The 19,807-nt window shown below is 38.4% G+C and overlaps 1 protein-coding gene across 15 annotated transcripts in view; it reads left to right on the forward strand.

Moving 5' to 3' along the window:
• The window catches only part of magi2a (membrane associated guanylate kinase, WW and PDZ domain containing 2a), a 238,717-nt gene that overhangs the window by 58,175 nt on the left and 160,735 nt on the right, over window positions 1-19,807 (forward strand). For 14 of the 15 annotated variants that reach the window (XM_051890872.1, XM_051890871.1, XM_051890874.1 and 11 more), the window contains exon 2: window positions 3,553-3,669. In XM_051890872.1, the coding sequence (XP_051746832.1) occupies window positions 3,553-3,669 (117 nt within the window). Of the gene's footprint in view, window positions 1-1,026; window positions 1,293-3,552; window positions 3,670-19,807 lie in introns of those variants that run through there. The other variant, XM_051890875.1, reaches the window with a different exon arrangement.

Consider the following 19,807-nt stretch of genomic DNA (forward strand, 5'->3'; position numbering starts at 1 on the left):
TTGGGCAAACACTCTGGAATCTAATGGAGAACAGATAGAAGGTATGGGCAACATTTATTTCTTACCTAGGAGGGACATTTGCCCTTCCAGACAATCTAACAGCTCAATTCCCAACTATGTTCACTGTGTTTGTGTGTGGCAGAAAAGAGAGTGTGTATGTTGGCAGCTTTTCTACAGCCTGCTTGATTCTTCAAAATCTAGTCATTCAAATTAGTTTACCTTTATTCTGCAACTGTATTGTATTGATGTAAATTGATCAAAAGCATACTGTAGGTGGAAAGTATTCAAAATAAACATCAAATTTTCATTTTTGGGTGAACTATCCCTTTAAGTACAATTTTTAGTACTCTTTCCACCACTGATCAAAAATGACAAAGACATTTATTACTGTTACCAAAGATTTTTGTTCAAAAATAAATTGTTTTCTATTCAAAGAATCCTGAAAAAAATTGATTGTGGTTTCCACAAAAACATTAAGCAGCACAACTGTTTATTGATAATAATAATTAAAATTGGCATATTAGAATGATTTCTGAAGGATCATGTGGCACTGAAGACAGCTTTGCATCACAGGAACAGCTTTGCATCACAGGAATAAATTACATTTTAAAATAGAAAGCAGTATTTTAAATTATAATAATATTTCACAATATTACTGTTATTTATTTTTTTTTTTTTATCAAGTAAAGGCAGCCTTGATGAGCATAAGGTCTCTTATTCTTTCAAAAAATTAACTAAACCTAGTCTGCTGAATGTTGTATTTGGTTTTGGATTGTACTTTTACATTTGCTTTACATTTACATCATATATAGACTATGAAGGAGCGACCAGCACAGATAATGCACCATACACATCTTCAGAAAATGTGCAAAATCTAGTTAATCTCTGCTGCACATCTCCTTTTCACCCATAGAGGGCGATGAATCTCTTCCCATCCTCCATCTCGTACACAGGGAGGGAGAGCTTTGTGATAGGTTCCCACTGTTAGGGCACGTTTCTTCTGCAGCGTCTCAGTGCTCAACCTCTCTTTCTCTCTCTGTCTGTCTCTCTCTCGGTCACTGCAGAGCGACACTCTCTGTTACGGCAACGTGCAGAGAGACAGCCTGTAGCACTGAACCCATCTAACGCTGCTAGGAAACCTGCACACTGTGGCCGCAGACCTGTGGAGACCTGGACTGCACACACACACACACACACACACACACACACGCATGCAATCACAGACACGCTCAAATCATCGCCTGCAACATCTGGCTGAACCGTGCAAGAGAAGTGCTGTTCCATTGCGCTCTGTGAGTCGACGAAACGTGTGCGTGTGTGTGTGTGTGTGCGCAAGAGATTTGAGGCTTCAGGGTCTGCAGTCTTTATTTATTTCTCTTCATGTAACTGAGTGTGTGAGACTCATCAATTTGTGTGTCATTTGCTGTTAATTTCCTGCCCTGTTTCATCCAAACAGAACTATGTGCCGATGATGTCTGTGTTGGATTTTAACACATGATTTGATTGTAAAGCAGAGGTTTTGTTTAACTGATTGTGTGTGTGTGTGTGTGTAAATAGCATGATTGTCATGTCTAGTTAACCAGTATGTCTGAAGTAGGTTATTCTAAATGCATCGAGTTTGTTCTACATGGAGTTCTTATATCCACCGATGTGCATACATGAATTGATGTGTATTTGGTGGGTGCACATTTGAAGCATGAAAAACTGGTTTCTGAAACCCACATGAGCACAGTTACTAAGTATGACGTCTTTTTCTATACTGTCTTTACGGTTTTTGACGACATGTGACTTCGCCGGTGATGTCTTGCGTTTCAAACAGCTTGAGTGCATTTAAATTGTGGTTTAAAAAAAAGTTGACCCAAAAATGAACATTCCATGTTCTTTCAAACCCCTTTGACTTTCTTTCTTGCATGGAACACAAATTAAGAAATTTTGAAAAATGTTCATGCTGCTCTTTTTCATACAATGAAAGTGAATGGGGACTGGAGATTTTGAGCTCCAAAAAGGTAACAAAAGAACTATAAAAGCATAATACAAGTAATCTGTAGGATTATAAAAGCCATATGACAGTTTTATGTGGGGAACAGACTAAAATTTAAACCATTATTACCTGGAAATTTTGTTTGATAGCTGTGGTCAAATGGATGGGGACTGGGATTGTCACTGAATGCCATAAAAGCATCATAATAGAAATCCATATAATTTGTGCACTGTATTCCAAGTCGTCTGAAGATATATGATCACTTTGTATGAGGAACTAGACTTAAAAAAAAAAATTATTAGGCTATTCTCTGAATTGTACGCTCCACCGTAGATCTCAAAACTTATTCATAGATCTCAAATCTTTATATTCAAACTTGATGCATCACACTAAGAGTGAATCACACCGAGTACGAATATACACACACTAAATTTTTCATTTCTGGGTGAACTGGCCCTTTAAGGATGTAAGCTATACTGTGAAATGTACTTATTGCTTTTCAAAAACTTGTTGGAATGATTTAGAAATTTGTAGAAATTCTGTATGTTCTCACTAGTCCTGAATTCAACACACAAAGTTTTAGTATACGCACGGTCAAATGTTCATTTTTTAGTGAACTGGCCCTTTAAAGATGTAAGCTTCACTGTGATAATTACTCCTTTTTTCATGTTTGTTGGAAGGATTGAGAATTTTTTTTTTTTTTTTTTTTTTTTTTTTTCACGTCACTGTTCATTTTTGGGTGAACTTGCCCTTTAAGGATTTAAGCTTTACTGTGTAATTTACTTAATACTCTTTGGAAAAAAAGTGTTTGTTTTTTTTGTTTTTTTTATGCAGTTAATGTGTGTGTTGTGTGTGTGTTAGGGGGGCTCTATATATTTCACTGGCTTTTTTCCATATTCCCTCATCTATCTCTCTCTGTTTCTCTGTTTTTCCCTCCTCTCATTCTCACTCTCTATCCGTCTGTCTGCTGATAAAGCACATTTTCTGAAGAGAACCCCCTCCCCATTTCATGACAGGATGTAATAATGATGACGACGTGTGTGTGTGTGTGTGTGTGTGTGTGTGTGTGTATTTATGACTGAAGCGCCCCATGGGAATCCCTGCACACTTATGTGTTCAGATTCCAAGTCTTTTCTATGTACTAGGAAACATATCAATGTGTGTGTATCCATGACTTTGTGTGTTTATATCGATGAGAAATAAACGAAACAGGAAGGAAAGACTCTCTTAGAAGCCTGAAAAAGCTTTTTGACCACAGAACAAAGTGGAAACTATCACAGACGTATTCTCACAGCTCTTCAAGCAATCGCTTTCAGGTTAGGTTTTTGTATAGAGTGACTAAATCATGGTTTGCTGCACTATTGTCAGGCCTTTTCCCCAGAAAATAGAATGGCTACACACACATTCACGTAATGGAGTCCTTTATTACTACAGAAAAACTGCACACAAAAGCATTTCTTCACAGAGTTTATTGTGAATGTGAAGTAAACGGCAAGGAGTCTGTTATCAGATGAGATTGTATCGCGGTAAAGGGTCATCTAACCGCCTGTGTGTGTGTGTGTGTGTTACAGGAGGTGTTGTGGATAAAGATCTCAGGCAGTATCTCAACCTGCGTTTCCAGAAGGGCTCTTTGGACCACGAGCTGCAACAAATTATTCGGGACAACCTCTATCTGCGTACAGTACCCTGTGAGTAACTCTTCACCCTGATTTCTTTAACCTTCGACACTGCTGCCCTCACTGGCTTGGTCCTCTAGGCCTGGCTACTGACTTTTTATTGATGAAGTCCGGGCTGATATTGTCTGATCACTGCAATATATATAAAATTCTTTGAAACCTTGCAACGATGCTGCCACATTTCTATGGGGTGGCTGGCAAAGCTTTGGTAAGGAGTTGCTAGGATGCACTTGGTGGTTGCTGACATGTTGGTAAGTGATTGCTGATTTTCAGTTTTATGGACCATCTTTGATATTACTTTGGTCATTGTGCTATGGTTACTGGTAAGAGAATATGGGCTGAACTCCTGTTACACGTTCATACAGACAGTATTCAAGACGCTAAAGTAAGTTGCTGTTTGAACCAGACATTTCGAGACTCACACAAGTAAATGTGGTTGTCAATTCTAAAAACTGACAGTGTTAATGTAGCCTAAGTCTATGAATTTCTCACCTGTTTTATAGAAATCATAAGTATTGGCCAGTCTTTATAGTTATAATGACGTGAAGTTTGTATCTGTATTTTTGGAGTTGTAGTCCACAATTAAAGAGATGTTTTGAAACATAAGATATAATACACAATATATGCTGTGTATTTGGACTGCACGACACTTGAAAGGATTTCCGTGAGGATTTTGCTCAAGTGAAGCCCTTGTGTTATGTGTGAGAGCAAGCGAGAGAGTGAAAGAGAGAGAGAGAGAGTGTGAGTGATTACTGTCCAGCTGAGAGACTGAGCTGTGATTCCATTAGACCAGAGAGCGACACGTGAGATCCGTACCCAGGAGAAAGAGAGTGGTTTGGAGAATACAGATGAGAGAGAGAGGGATGGACTGACAAGAGATTATGATAAAAAAAATGAGAATGAGGTGTGAGGACCTTAGATGAAATGCCTCAGATGTCGGATTCATTGAACGCTTGCAAGAGGAAAAAGAAAAAAGGACAATGATAGCTTGAAATAAGAAGAGCAAGATTGAGGTAGGGAGGAAGAAAGATTGGATAGTTTGGAAAAACCCATGCATACAAATTTATTTTCATTCATATGTAATGCAACAGCTCTGTTCTAAAACCTAGTGAGCTGCCTAGTTAGAAAACATTTTAAGGGCATCATATATGTGTGCTAGCGACAAGAAGATCGTTTCAAACGGTGGCCAGCATAATTGCATTCTAACATATCTGGTGGTGAAAATTTTCCTCTAAGATGGTGGATGGATTTTTACTCAATAAAAATAACCATGGTTTTATTATGAATACAACCAAAAAACCATGGTTCTTGTCATTATTCCATGGTAACTACAAATTAACCATGGTTTTGCTACAAAAACCATAGTTTAACTATAGTTTTTCTGTGGTTATACAAATGGTAGTCAATGCGCCAAAAAACATGGTTTTACTATGATAAAACCACAGTTAATTTTCGTACGTAGTGTTTACAGTGTAGTTAAATGATAGCTAATGACATATACTCAAACGGTTTAGATCAAATGAACACTTTTATCTTATTTTGTAATATTTGCTTTACATTCACAAAAAAAAAAAAAAAATAGAAAAAGAAATTGACTTATGCATTTTTAAGGTTAGTTATCAGACTGCCAACGATTGTCATGTGGTTAGCATAGCAATATGCTAATAGCACACTTTATTAAAATCAGTCATGAGGTGCAGTTCATGTTTGATTCATGTAAGGATCGCTTTCTTGTCTGGCACATTCCAGTAATCGCAATATAGTCCAATTATTCAGTCTGTTTACTTTTGTATTGTCACATTCTTAGCTTAGCACCATGCTAATGAAATCAATTGTTTAATAAACGTGAGGAGTGCTGTTTTGTGTGGCAAATACCAGTAATCTTGAAATGGCCAGAAATTTGGATCAATTATTTGTTGTGTTACTATTTAATTTTCATGCTGTTAGCTAAGCAACATTGGATTTAATAGTTCTTAGATTAGCATTATGCTAATGAAATCAGTCGTTTGATAAATGTGAGTGCTATTTTGTCTGCCACATGCTAATAATCACAAATGGCATATTACTTGGCCTATTACTAATTTTATGTTTTTAGCATAGCACCCTGCTAACATAACACTCTGTTGTAATCAATTGTTCAAACAGGAGTAGCTCTTTTTTCTGTGACACATACCAGTAATCACAAAATGCCCAAATATTGAACAATTATTTGTGTTACTATTTATTAGATTAATGCTGTTATCAACATGCTAACATTACATTGGATTAAATTGTGAGGTGCGGATCTACTGATGAGCTGATGAGCTCTATTTTTGTCAGGCTGTCATCTCAAAATGCCCAAATTGTTGTCACATGACTACTTTAGCAACTTGCTATCGTCAAACTCTTTTGGAATGTATTGTTGCACATCTTGTGTGGTGTGAAAAGTTGTTGCCTATGTAGAGAGTTCCAAATCAGTCACTTATGAAGCTCACTTTTGTAGCTATTTTGGTTTGTTGCAAATTCATATAAATTCGTACAACATCATTTATATGTTTTTTGTCTTTTCTCATCCCACTAATGGGTAGGTTAAGATTGGGATTAGAGATTGACCATCATACTTTTTTTCACACAAATTGTAAATTTTTATGTGAATCACATTTTACAAATTTGTGCAAAAATGCACTCTCATTAAAGACCTAGATTTTCTCCTGAGAACGGGTTGTCAATTTTGGTTTGGATATTGCTTTTGAAGCCCATTAGATTTTGGAACAGAGTTTATATTTCACAGAGTATTATTACTGCAGAATTGAGTTTGTGTATGTGTAAATCCTAGAAAGACGGTGACTCCAGAGGAAGTTGAGGATGTGTCCCCATTGCCGTCACATTATCAGTCGTGTGATTGGCTGCTTGCTGAGTAATGACATTAATGCTCATAATCACAGAACTGTCTCATGAATTATTCAGCAGATCTATTACAGCTTAGGGTGCCATGACAGGTTAGGCCTGCCACACACACACACACAGGGGGGAGACAGGGTGACATTAGAAGTTGTAAGTGCTGACATTGAACCTCTACAGAAATGAGACGTGAGGCACTATTATAAATGGGGGATGCAGTGTCCTCTAATATCTAACAAGAGATAGTGTCTTTCTAAAACATATCAATGTTGACCACTGTGCATATTTGTCGCGTCCGAAATCAAACACTTCCCTGCTATATACTACATGAAAAACATGCCAAAGAGTAATATGTCCGAATACATAGTATTCGAAAAACAGTAGGCGAAAAGTACCTGGATGACCTACTACTTCTGCCGAGATTCTGAAGTGCGCATACGATGGACACCATAAAGCCACGGTCACATGAGAGTGACAACAAGGCAGAAGTAGTAACGTCTGAATTTCATTCATACTATATAGAACATACTTTTTAACGGTCATGAAGTAAGTTTCAAATCAGATGTGTAGTTCCTACTATACAGTATGTGATTTCGAACGCAGCAATTGTCATTCTGTCTTTCTTTATTCACTTCTCACTTTATTTTATAAAGAAAGAGTGAGACTTGAAGGGACGGTTCACCTAAAAATGACAATTCTGTCATTATTTACTCACCCTCATGTCGTTCCAACCCCGATTCTTTTTTGAAACACAAAAGGAGATGTTTTGTAGAATGTTCACGCTGCTCTTTCCCATACATTGAATGCATATATTAACTAGAGACTGGCCAAAAAAGCTCTAAAAAGGGCAAAAGATAGGCAGAAGAAGTTCATATTTGTTGGAACAACATGACATGAGTAAATGATGACAGAATTTTCATTTTGTGAAATATTGGTGAACTATTTTTAAGGGTGGTGTGTTTGTCGGTGTGTAGTCTGTAAATCCAGAATGTTTGAGGGAACATTTGAAGTCTCGTATAACAAGACTGAAGCAGGTCTCATTTTCACTTCAGAACACAGAAATGTGGATCAGGCTTTTTCCAAAGCACCTGCCACCACGAACAGTCTGACACATTTTCAGAGCAAAACCACATACCTGAAAAATTGAACAAGCTTGAATTGCCAGTTAAAGATACCTAGAGTTCTCGATAACTCCCTTGTTACTGAGCAAGACTTGAATGTAAAAGTCTCTGCCCTCAAATCCAAAGCTCTGATTTTGATTTTAAACAACATTTTAGACCACACATGCCTGAAGTATCATTTTCAGATCTCCTGAATTGATTCTTTGAAGAAGTCTGAAGAAGCGGTTTCATCATTCCAGTTATCAAAAATGGATATAAAATTCATTATATATTTTCCAAGGCTCACATTCTTGGAGAGATTAAACATTGCGTTATTAAAGGGAAGATTATTACGATGAATTAATTCCCTAGATACTCTGTTTGAATTGGATTTAATTATATTTGTCATGGATGTGGAAGGATCTAGTTCTTTCAAGTCAAAATAAATTTTAAATTGACCCTAGTAACTTTAATACACATTCCTGGCCTTATCGTGCACAATTCATCAAAAATTAATAACTTACTTACCTTCTCTGAATTGGCTTTTCTTTAGTTTTCGCCTGACATCACCTTAACTGTCAGTTAATGTTGCACACACTGCCACACTGCAAAAGGTTATTTAAGTTTTTTTTTTCCTAAAACAAATATCTAAACATCCTTAAAACCAGATACATTTATTTAAGGCTTGTTTTCACAGAATTTATCTTAAGTTTTTTATTGTTTAATGTGTAAATCTAAACAAATCTAAGCAAATTGACTGAGGTTTGTTTAAAACAATCAAAACCAGTTTGCCGATGGGATGAGGAAAATAAAATTTATCCTTAATATGTTAATATTATAAACAAGTGTTAGTACCTCATGCAATTTTGCTTTTTAAAGGGACAGTTCACCCAAAAATGAAAATTCTGTCATCATTTATTCACAAGTTGTTCCAAAACTATGAATTTCTTTCTTCTGCTGGACACAAAAGAAGATATTTTGAAAAATGTTGGTAACCAAACAGTGGTATCAGTATTTTTTCCCCCATACTATGGAAGTCAACGTGGCCCATCAACTGTTTGGTTACCGACATCCTTTAAAATATCCTCTTTTGGGTGAACTATCCCTTTAAGTAAATTGATCTTGTTTCAGAGATGTTTAAATATTTGTACTGGAAAACAAGACTGATTAAATCTGCTTTTTTGATTTTTCTTTCTTCTGTGGAACACAAAAGGAATTATTTTTTAGTAGATATCTACAACAAGCAGCATGTCTAAGCTGCCATCAATGAAAGTGAATGATGACCAAAGTTTTTCTCGCTCAAAGCTATTGTGTGGCTTACCAAAAACATAATATAGTGCACAAGTTGTTTGAACCACATTTATAAAGCATTTTTTCACATTTTTGTCCTTTTTGGACTTTCAGCCCCTGGATCCCACTTTCATTGAGCAGCTCAAACATTCTGCTAAGTTTCTCTTTTTGTGTTGCACGGAAGAAAAAGAGTTGTTTTTGAAAGAGATCTCAATGCTCAAATGCTGAAATATTTACAATTTGAAATGGCTGTTTTCTATTTCAGATTTTCAGCATCATTACTTCAGTCTTTAATGTCACACGATCTTTCAGAAATCTTTCAAACATGCTAATTACTTGCTCATGAAACATTTTTTTCTTGAAAACAGTTGTGCTGCTTGACTCTCACATTTGATCAATTGAATGAGTTCTTGCTGAATGAAATTATTCATTTCTTTAAAAAAAATCTTACTAACTTCAAAACTTTGAATGGTAGTGTTCAACCAGTTACTCTTTTTCCTTTTTTTTTCCCATTTCATCTCAGTCTTCTTTTTCATTTAATTTTTCAGTTATAATCTCTGTTATAGGTGTTTTAATTGACCTTTTCTTTCTCTGTATCCACCTGTTTGACTCTCTGTCTGTCAATCTCTGCCTCTCTTTTGCTCTTTCTAGCTCTGTCTTCCACTCTTTTGGCATGTCATTTTGTTTCTGTCTCGGTTGTGGTACTTGAACGCCATGATGAGGGCTTTAGGGTTTCCATGGTAACTGCCGTCATCCCCCCCACAGCACCCCTGCAGTCTGCGTCAGACCAGTGACGTCTAGTCCCCCTTCCACCTCATTCCTTCACCCAGTCCTCCATCCTTTATATGAATACACAGGAAGTCAGGAAATGGGGCTGCTGTTGTAGATCTCTTACGAAACAGGGCTATAATTGGCTAGGTTGCATGTGTATGCTCTGATTGGAGGACGGGACTCTGAGAGCTCCTGGCGTGAGATGAAGAAGCTTTTAACTGCAGATGAGGTCAGTGAGGAAGTCTGCCATGGAATGAGACCAAAGACAAGTATGTGTGTGTTTAAGTTTGTGGACTCTAAGGGGTCATTTTTCTTTTGTTACTGATGTGCCTTTCATGCCACATGGCTCACGCCCAGATAGAGATGCATTACAGCAGATACACTCAAACACACTTTAGAGCACAATGTATGCTCTCTCTGAGTTTTTTATCTTTAATCTCTTTTTCTGCACTCATATTGGTGGGTGATTCTCATGAAACCTTGCCCCCTTATAAGACAAGAACGAAGATTTAAGAAATAAGATTTTGCACAAAGTAAATGAAACCCATTTTAAGACCTTATTTTCTGACATTATTTTTTTTGGACAATCCTCCCAAAATTATTTTTTATGTTTTTTATTTTATTTTTTTATTTATTTTTTTTTTATATATATTATTGAAATGCAGTAGTAAAGTATTTGTTAGAGCTGTATAATACAATACTATAGAAATGAAACTTGGGTATACAGTATTTTAGAGTAGTCAATGTGCTGCTTGTATAGCAGTATAGATTTACTGTTCTCTGAAAATAACTTAACATACAGCCATTATTGTCAAAATAGCTGGCAAAAAAGTGAGTACACCCCAAGTGATAACAGCTGTATGTTGTTTAACCATGCAAAGCCACATGTCACATTTGTCTGCTTGACAGGACCATACAAATGTGTGGAACTTGTATTAGAGCAGTTAAAATTTGGTGCTTTGAGTACAGTTCTCTCATACTGATCACTGGATGTTCAACATGGCACCTCATGGCAAAGAACTCTCTGAGGATTTGAGAATTAGAATTGTTGCTCTCCACAAAGATGGCCTAGGCTATAAGAAGATCGGTAACACCCTGAAACTGAGTTACAGCACAGTTCCACTCAGAACAGGCCAAAGAAGTTGAATCAAAGAAGTTGAGTCCTCGTGCTGTGCGTCAGGTGCAGAAGCTGGCTTCAAAAAACAGACACATGAGTGCTGCCAGCATTGCTTTAGAGGTTGCAGAAGCAGAAGGTCAGTTTGTCAGTGCTCAGACCATACGCCGCACACTGCAACAAGTCGGTTTGCATATCCGTCGTCCCAGAAGGAAGCCTCTTCTGAAGCTGGCTCACAAGAAAGCCCACAAACAGTTTGCTGAAGACAACCTGTCCAAGAGCATGAATTACTGGAACCATGTCCTATGGTCTGATGAGACTAAGATAAACTTGTTTGGCTCAGATGGTGTCCAGCATGTGTGGCAATGCCCTGGTGAGGAGTACCAAGAAAACTGTGTCTTGCCTACAGTCAAGCATGGTGGTGGTAGCATCATGGTCTGAGGCTGCATGATTGCTGCTGGTACTGGGGAGCTCTGCTTCATTGAGGGAAACATGGATTCCAACATGTAGTGTGACATTCTGAAGCAGAACATGATGTTCCCCTTCAGAAACTGGGCTGAACGGCATGATAATGACCCCAAACACACCGCTAAGATGACAACTGCCTTGCTGAGGAAGCTGAACGTGAAGGTGACGGAGTGGCCAAGTATGTCTTCAGACCTAAACCCTATTTAGCACCTGTGGGGCATCCTCAAGCGGAAAGGTGGAGAAGCGCCATGTTTCTAACATCCAGCAGCTCTGTGATGTCATTATGGAGGAGTGGAAGAGGATCCCAGCAACAACCTGTGCAGCTCTGGTGAATTCCATGCCCAGGAGGATTAAGGCAGTGCTAAACAACAACTGTGCTCACACAAAATATTGACACTTTGGACACAGTTTTGACATGTTCACTTAGGGGTGTACTCACTTTTGTTGCCAGTTATTTAGACAATAATGGCTGTATGTTGAGTTATTTTTAGAGGACAGTAAATCTGTACTCCTATACAAGCTGCACATTGTCTAGTGTATCCAATTTTCATTTATATAGTATTGTCCCTTGAGAACATATAACAAAATGGTTGCTGAAATGTGAGGGGTATACTCACTTTTGTGAGATACTGTATATATATATATATATATATATTTGTGTGTATGTGTATGATTTTTTTATTTTTATTTCTTTTTTTTTTTTTGTCTGTGTTTTGAAAACTACCTGGAATTTACATAAGGCTCAGCTTCATGATTTCTTAATTTGCATGAATTTTGTCAATACATTTTTGCATATTTTCTTTCTTTAAAAAAATACTATTAATAAATAATAATTGATTGTAATAAAATTAGCATGTAACTCCACTACGCTAGTATTTGTACATTTAATTAAAAAATAATAATAATAATAATTTTAAAAAAAAATAAACATCATTGTATTTGTTTTGGAGCATTACTTTGTTTTCTTTATGCAAAATAATATTTCTTATTTATTTCTTTTGATTTTAGGGTAAAATATGATCAGTGTTATTTATATACTGTTATAGTATGTATTCATATTTTGAGTTAGCTTTTATTGTTTTATATTTTCACTTTTCATTTTAATTTAAGCTTCAATAATTTTGATTTTTATATTTATATATAGCATTAAATTATTTTAATTTCAGTTTTAGTATTTGTAATTTTAGAGTAACCGTACCCTGCTCATACGCATAATAATTTTGGTAACACTTTATTTTAGGGTCTTTTAACTAGTTGCATATTACTAGAATATTGACTGTTTATTACTACTTATAAAGCACATATTAATGCCTTATTCTGTATGACCTTATTCTGCATTCTTAATCCTACCCAATTCCTAAACTTAACAACTACTTTACTATTAATAAGCAGTAAATTAGGAGTTTATTGAGGGAAAAGTTGTAGTTAATAGTGAATATGTGTTCCTTATACTAAAGTGTTTCCATAATTTTTTTACCAGCTCAAGAAACTCAGGTCTTCTCTCCCTTTTCCAGTTGGAGTGTCTTGTTTCTAAGATGTCCTGCTTGATTAACAGTCCTTGTGTAGGCTGAAATAGCCAGAAGAGAGAGAGAGTTATTTGTAGCTTCGAAAAAGCGAAATAGTGAAAGGACTGAAAGAGTGGCAGCATGTCAAATGGCGTTAGAAATAGATCATAACTCAAACAATCCCATCATCCATTTTCCTCTATTGCATCTTGCTTTCCAAATAGCACTGACAGTCACTTTTTAGCATTTTATTGCCTATTTTGTCTTTCATGTGTGTATTTCCCATTGAAACACAAAGTTGTATCTGACATATATCTAATAGCTATTTGATAGATCAGATCACAAATCATATTTGTGTAGATATACGCCCTTACGAACAAAATGAGTCATCACTATCCTTCACCCTTTTCCTGAAAGAGAAAGGCTGTTTAAATATTTACTAAAAGTGTTTTTGTCAACTTTTAAGAGTATGCTAACATCTAGATTAGCCTCAAAGCTAACATACTGAACTAAAAGCCTCAAAACTCCAGTTTTGATTACATGCGGTTTAGGAATTATCATAGTATTCCTGTCCTAGTCATCATTACAGATCTTCTAAACTCCCTTTAATGTGTTCATATACATCTCAGACGCTGTGGTAGAGACCCTTTATCTTTTAAAGCTCATGTTGTGGATGAGGTCTAATCTGTTGACAGTGATGTCTAACTCTGACATACTCGCCAGCTTTCTGAAGTCTGTGTGGCACAGCTGCAGTCAGTGTCGAATGCACACCACACTCGGTGAGCCAATTATAATCTCCTTATCTCCAGAGTACAACACAAGCCATCCTGGAGTAAACACACACACAGCCCAACTTCAGCACAGATCCCCCATGATCCTTTAGAACATGTACCCCCAAATAGCCTTTCATAATTAAAAAAAAAAAACTCTAAACAAAACTGTCCCATGGTTATGTGTCTGATTTTCATTGGATGTCCTTGAATGTTCCTTCTTTGCAGTTACTTCCATTCCAGACAGTAACTTTTGTAGATAGACAGTCATGCAAATGGACACTTGGAGTCCTAAAAGAATCAATCAATCAATCAACCAACCAATCCATCTATCCATCAATCTGTCCGTCCGTCTGTCGGTCCATCCTTAACATATATTAAAATAGAACACAGTTATTTTAAATTGTATTACTATTTCACAGTTTCTACTGCATTTTTGAACAAGGTACTTGTAAGGTAAAAAAAAAAATTAAAATTAAAAAATCTTAATAACCCCAACTTTTGAACGGTGGTCTGATAGGCATTGAACTCCACAAAGTCTGAACTATGTTTATTAGAGTCAGATCTTTAATGACAAGAACATGTGGTGTGTTTGTTACCCTCTATAGAGTCATATGAAACTCAGTGGCTATTTGTGTTATCTGTGTCTCTAGTGTTGGGCTCACATTAAAAGACACACACAGTAAGGAAAGAAATCAAAATGACTTTTAATATTGTTCCACCAATGCTGTACTTGTTTGCGGGCAGGATATGATGCAACATAGTTACATCATAGTTTGAATAGGGAAAATGCAAGTCAGTTCTGGGAGGGTCCACGGACTGACGGCCAAGCACCAGCTTTGGCAACAAATTTGGAAATGGGGAAGATTGTGACATTTGGTGACATAATGACATGAAAACTTATTCTCTGAGGAATTTTCTACTTTCAAAGTCACTAAAATCTTCCCATAACTCTCCCTTCAAGGTGTCCCAGTCCTAATTTGAAGTCAATCCAAAATCTACTCTGTGCCAAATTTTAGATGTATGCAAATTGTTATATCCCTTGTGATTTGATTTTTAGGTAAATCCAGCTGTTTTAAAAGGTTGTGAAAAATGTGGCATAGTGTATAGTGTGAATATATAGAGCATTTCAGTCAGGATGTGGCTATTGTATGGAGAGTGTAAAGTGTACATCTATGGACAGTGGACATTTGGGTATTTTTGCCACTCTTTAATGCATCTAAGAGTGATTTGCGTGGAGTGGGATGGTAGTGTAGAGATGGACAAAACACTCCACTCCATTAATATTCATGCAGCGACGCATTTCAGCTGAGGAGAAATGGCGCACTTTCAAACAAACATGAGCCCCATCCATTATTCAAAGCCATTGGACCTGTGCTTATGCACTCACACAATCACAACAAACACACATGCACACACACACATATGCTTGTCTCCTCTCGGGAATACTAGAGAAAAGCAAAACTTTATGTGGATAAGGCCTTGAGTGGGACTACAGAATTAATATGAGCTCTACCAGTGTTTCAAGAAATCTGAACATAGGACAGTCTGACACTTCAACTGTTGTTTTACACTTGAGACATTCGTTTTTGGAGATACCTTATATGAAAGAATTTCACAAAAACATGTCAAAAATATGTTAATTAAAAACATAATTAAATATTTAAGAATTTTGCATAAATACAAACTAAGTCCCAAGACCATGAAGATTTTTGGTATTTTGACAATATTTCTAATGACAATTAATAGGTTTTTTCCCACCAGTCCCTGTACAATACCTTTTTAAATTCTTTTAATTACTGTAATAAAGTAATGGAAATTATCTTTTCCAGACAATAAATACTATTGTAAGGTATAAATACTTTATTACAAAAAGTATATATTTGTAACGGTGCTTGCAGCAATGCAGACAAAGGCAGAAGATAAAGGTTCCAAACGTCAAACGTTTAATTATAATCCACAACACGTGACAAATGAAGACAAACTGAATGTCCATAAAACAGAAACTAACAGAACATAATGGTGACATATCGCCGGAGGGGGTTTTGGAGGAGGACGAGGTGATGGAGAAGTGATGGTGAGAGGCAGACGATGGGGGAAGATGACAGGATGAGGCGAAGGGCTGGTGACGGCAGGATGACACAACAGGATGGTGATGACAAGACGACGATCCCTTGGCGGCCATGGTGGAAATAGTCCGCAGGCACAGACCCAGAGCTCACCAGTGCCGACAGCCCATGGCGGAGACAAGGGAGAGAGGGGCCCAAGTGTTGCTAGCTTGGCTGTCGGTGGATCTGATGGTGCAGACAGAGGGTCAAGGGAGCTGAGTGGCATCGCTGGTTCTGGAGACCCAGACGATGTCGCGGTGACAGGCGCCGAAGGTGGAGCCAGAGTACCCGAGGACAGGGGCGACGCTGGTGAGACCGAGGATAAAGGTGACCCCGGAGGGATGAAGAAGCCCACTGCAACCGTAGGGGAGAACGGACAAAGCGCAGCAGACGGCTCGAATGTCCATGGCGTAGACAGAGTGATGACAGACCAAGGGGAAGCCGGTGGGAAGAGGGAACCCGGTGGAGTCACTTGGATGAGGGTCCCTGGAGGAGCCGAAGGTGGGAGGAGCCAGAGCGGAGCCAACAGGTCTACAGACTGAGATGGGACGAAGGGATGCGAGGCTGAAGGTGGAGCCAGAGTACCCGGGGACAGGGGCGACACTTGTGAGACAGAGGTGACCCCGGAGGGAGGAAGGAGCCTGCTGCAGCCGTAGGGGAGAAGGGACAGCGCGCAGCAAACGCCCCTGGTGTCCGTGCCGTAGGCAGAACGACGACAGACCAAGGGGGAGCCGGTGGGATGAGGGAACCCGCCGGAGTCACTCGAACGAGGGTACTCTTGGACAGGCGCTGCTGGTGGTTGCTCAACCTGCACCTCGACGTCCTGGCTGCAAACATCCAGAAGCGATGGGGCTGGAGGACATGCTGAGCTCTGTGATGGTGGAAGTGACAGGAGACTAGACATGATGATGGTGAGTAGAGTAACTTACTCATCTTGTGCTCATCAAGAAATGAGCACAGTGATGAAGATTCAGATACCGGGTGGGATAGGGTGGGAGTTGAATTCTTCGTTGAAGTATATCAGCCAGTCCTCCGCTTCCGTTCCCTTATCACTAGGTGTCACGGGCTCACACCCCTGGTCAGATCCACGCTGGGGCTCCACTTCCGGGGTGATGGTAAGCTCTGTTCCCTTGTCCACAGGCTCTGGCTCATTCGTTGCGGCGGGTTGTGCTGCTCGATCTGCAGGGGGCTCACGTGACTTTTCCGTGGTTGCTGGTGTAGAAGCTGGCTCCGGGTCTGGTTGCTCTCTGGATCGGGACACAATGCTCTCCAAACACCTAACAATAATAGCCTCCCTCCAGTTTAGTCCATTGGTGTTTAGGAGGTCGACGGGATGATCGTAGTTTGCCCCAATCCAGAAAAGCGACTTAAGGGTCTCGTCGTCATAGGGGCAGGTGAGTGCAAGATGACAGAATCTTTCGGTGAATATAAAAAAGTTCTGACTCTCACGAGCCACTGCAGCGAACTGAGCTGCGTAATCCATTCTTGGTCCGGTCATCTGTAACGGTGCTTTGCAGGAATGCAGACGAAGGCAGAAGATAAAGGTTCCAAACGTCAAACATTTAATTATAATCCATAACAGACAGGCAGGCAGGCAGTGCAAACACATTGCTATTACGATGACCGGACAAGGAGTGCAGGATAAGGAACAACTTAAGTACTAAACACAAATGATGGTAATTAACCAAACACAGCTGAAACATATGAACTAATAATGACAGTGACTCAGGAGACAGATGAGTGATGGAAATCTGAACAAAGACACGTGACAAATGAAGACAAACTGAATGTCCATAAAAAAGAAACTAACAGAACATAATGGTGACAATATTATAATTATTATAAAATACCAAATACACACTCATGTTTGCTTTGCTTATCTAATTGAAGACATATCATACACTTAAATTAACACTGTTTGCATTATTTAAAATATATTTAAATATATTATGTACTTTGCTTTAGAATCATTTTTACAAATGAGGACATTCTCATCCTCCCCCCAAAGGCAGTTTTTGTCACATTTAGCCAACTTCTTGGAACAAATTTATAACTAAAGCTAAGCAACCCACATACACACACACATCCCTGCATGAGAGTACAGCTCAGAGCCGGTGACTCATTGAGCTACAAAACCCAAATCAATTCACAACCCCACAGCACTTTACTAAACCCTTTGACTTCACTGCCAGAATCTGGTGAGACATGAGGAACTTGAGAAAAGGGTAAGAGGGGAGGCATAGGTTCAAAAAAAGAGGAAACATGAACCAATCATGAAGTCTTGAAGAAGAGAGCAGGAATGGAAGTTGGAGGGTGGCTTGTCCCTTGCGTCTTTCTTTAGTCTAATTAAAGCATGATTCAGAACTCAAGAGGCTGCTGGGCTTTAGTGAGTGTGGCTACTATAACGCCTCTGTGTGGTAATTACCGCAACCCTGTGCTATGATGTTAGGACCAGGAAAAAGTGGCAATGGAGGATGTCAGCAAGCCAGCTGAGCGTGTGAAGGGTGGAAGGAAGTGCTTTGATTGTCCGTGAGAACTTCTGTTCCTACAAAACAGGATGAGACAGCTTCATTACTTTGATTAGTTGTTGTTGTTATTTATTACAGGACTGATGGTTAAAAATTATCCTGACTTCATCTTACTGGCAAAACTCACCAAAACAATACTAGGGTGTTGTGAGTAGTTGTCATAGCATTGTTAACATTTTTGATAACATGATGCGGTGTGGTTCCTGTTCCCGGTTGTTTTAAATAACTTGAAACATCAACAGTTTGTTACATGTTTTGAAATGTGGCAGTAAAAAAATTTATTGTGTTTGCCATTAAGTCTGATTAAAAAAGTCTGCTTAAAAAAATAGCACACCTCTCCTCAACAAGCTACTTGATCTGAGGTATCATTTATGTCCAGAGTTTAATACTTAGGATTAAGTGGTTAGTTCAGATCCTTAAATTGTAAATATCAACAGTTCCAGGTTGTGATTTGTTTGTTCATGATTTTCTCTGGGATTCTGACTGTAATCGACTCAGGAGGTGGGCTTATTAAAGAATAGCCCGTCATAATAATTGAAACTTACCAGACAAACTGTGCCATTACGGCTCAAGTGATTTTAGTTACCCGAGGGCTGTATTGATATTCATAAGCTCTGAGAAAACTCTGCTTATGAGGAGGTGGTAAAGTGAGGCCTGCACTGTGAATGAATGTCAGACACTTAAAAGTTAGCTAGTGACTTTAAGACTTAGAGGACAGGCTTGTGATGAATATGAATGATGGTAAGGCTTGAAAACATCCTAAACCGCCTAAGAACAGAATCTTTAATCTTGCTTCTGAGAAGGTAGTCTCAGACTCGAGACCATGCCCACAGCGAGTTCAAAGACCCTGTGATGCGGATTGCACACAAAAGCGGCTAGAGCTGGCTAAAGTTACAAGCTCTAATATGATTGGCTGATTTCTACAGTGTTCCCAAGTGACTGTGTGCAGGACCATTGCAAGCATGGTGCGAGGCCCAGTGCAGTCTAACAGCGCTCGTCAATGTCAAAATTATTGACATGGCCAATCAAATCAAATAAGACAGGCTTTACTGTTAACAGAAAACAATGCTTCGGTTTTAATGGTGAAAGAATTCAAGGTAAGATATAGGCTAGCTAAACATTTACAGTACAAATATATGTAAATTACACACAAACACACACATATGTATGTACGTGTGTGTGTATATGTATGTGTGTGTGTGTGTACATATATATATATATATATATATATATATATATATATATACACGCACATAGTTCAGTCATAAAACTCTAGATGGCACAGGCTAATGGGTCCTTAACGCAAGCTGATGATAATTACAGCATTAACTACTTGGTACAAGCTGATTGGTTCGTGTCACTTCTGTAGCCAGTGAGCTTGTTGCTTACACATTTAAATGGCTGGTTACATTCACTATAGCAGTTTGCAGTGCGCTTCAGAGTTCCTCTAAAACTCTCCACCTTCCTCAGCTCCACCTATATAGATCTGCTATGGGTTATTGATTTATGCTATTTGTGCAGCCGCAATATGTCTTACTCGCAGCAGCCTATCGGCGTATGTATTGGCAGTAGCAAGTTCCTGTACTTGCTCTGCAGCAGCAGCAATAATCTACAAC

The sequence above is a fragment of the Ctenopharyngodon idella genome, chromosome 4 (assembly GCF_019924925.1).
Source record: "Ctenopharyngodon idella isolate HZGC_01 chromosome 4, HZGC01, whole genome shotgun sequence".
In the NCBI taxonomy this organism is placed as follows: domain Eukaryota; kingdom Metazoa; phylum Chordata; class Actinopteri; order Cypriniformes; family Xenocyprididae; genus Ctenopharyngodon; species Ctenopharyngodon idella.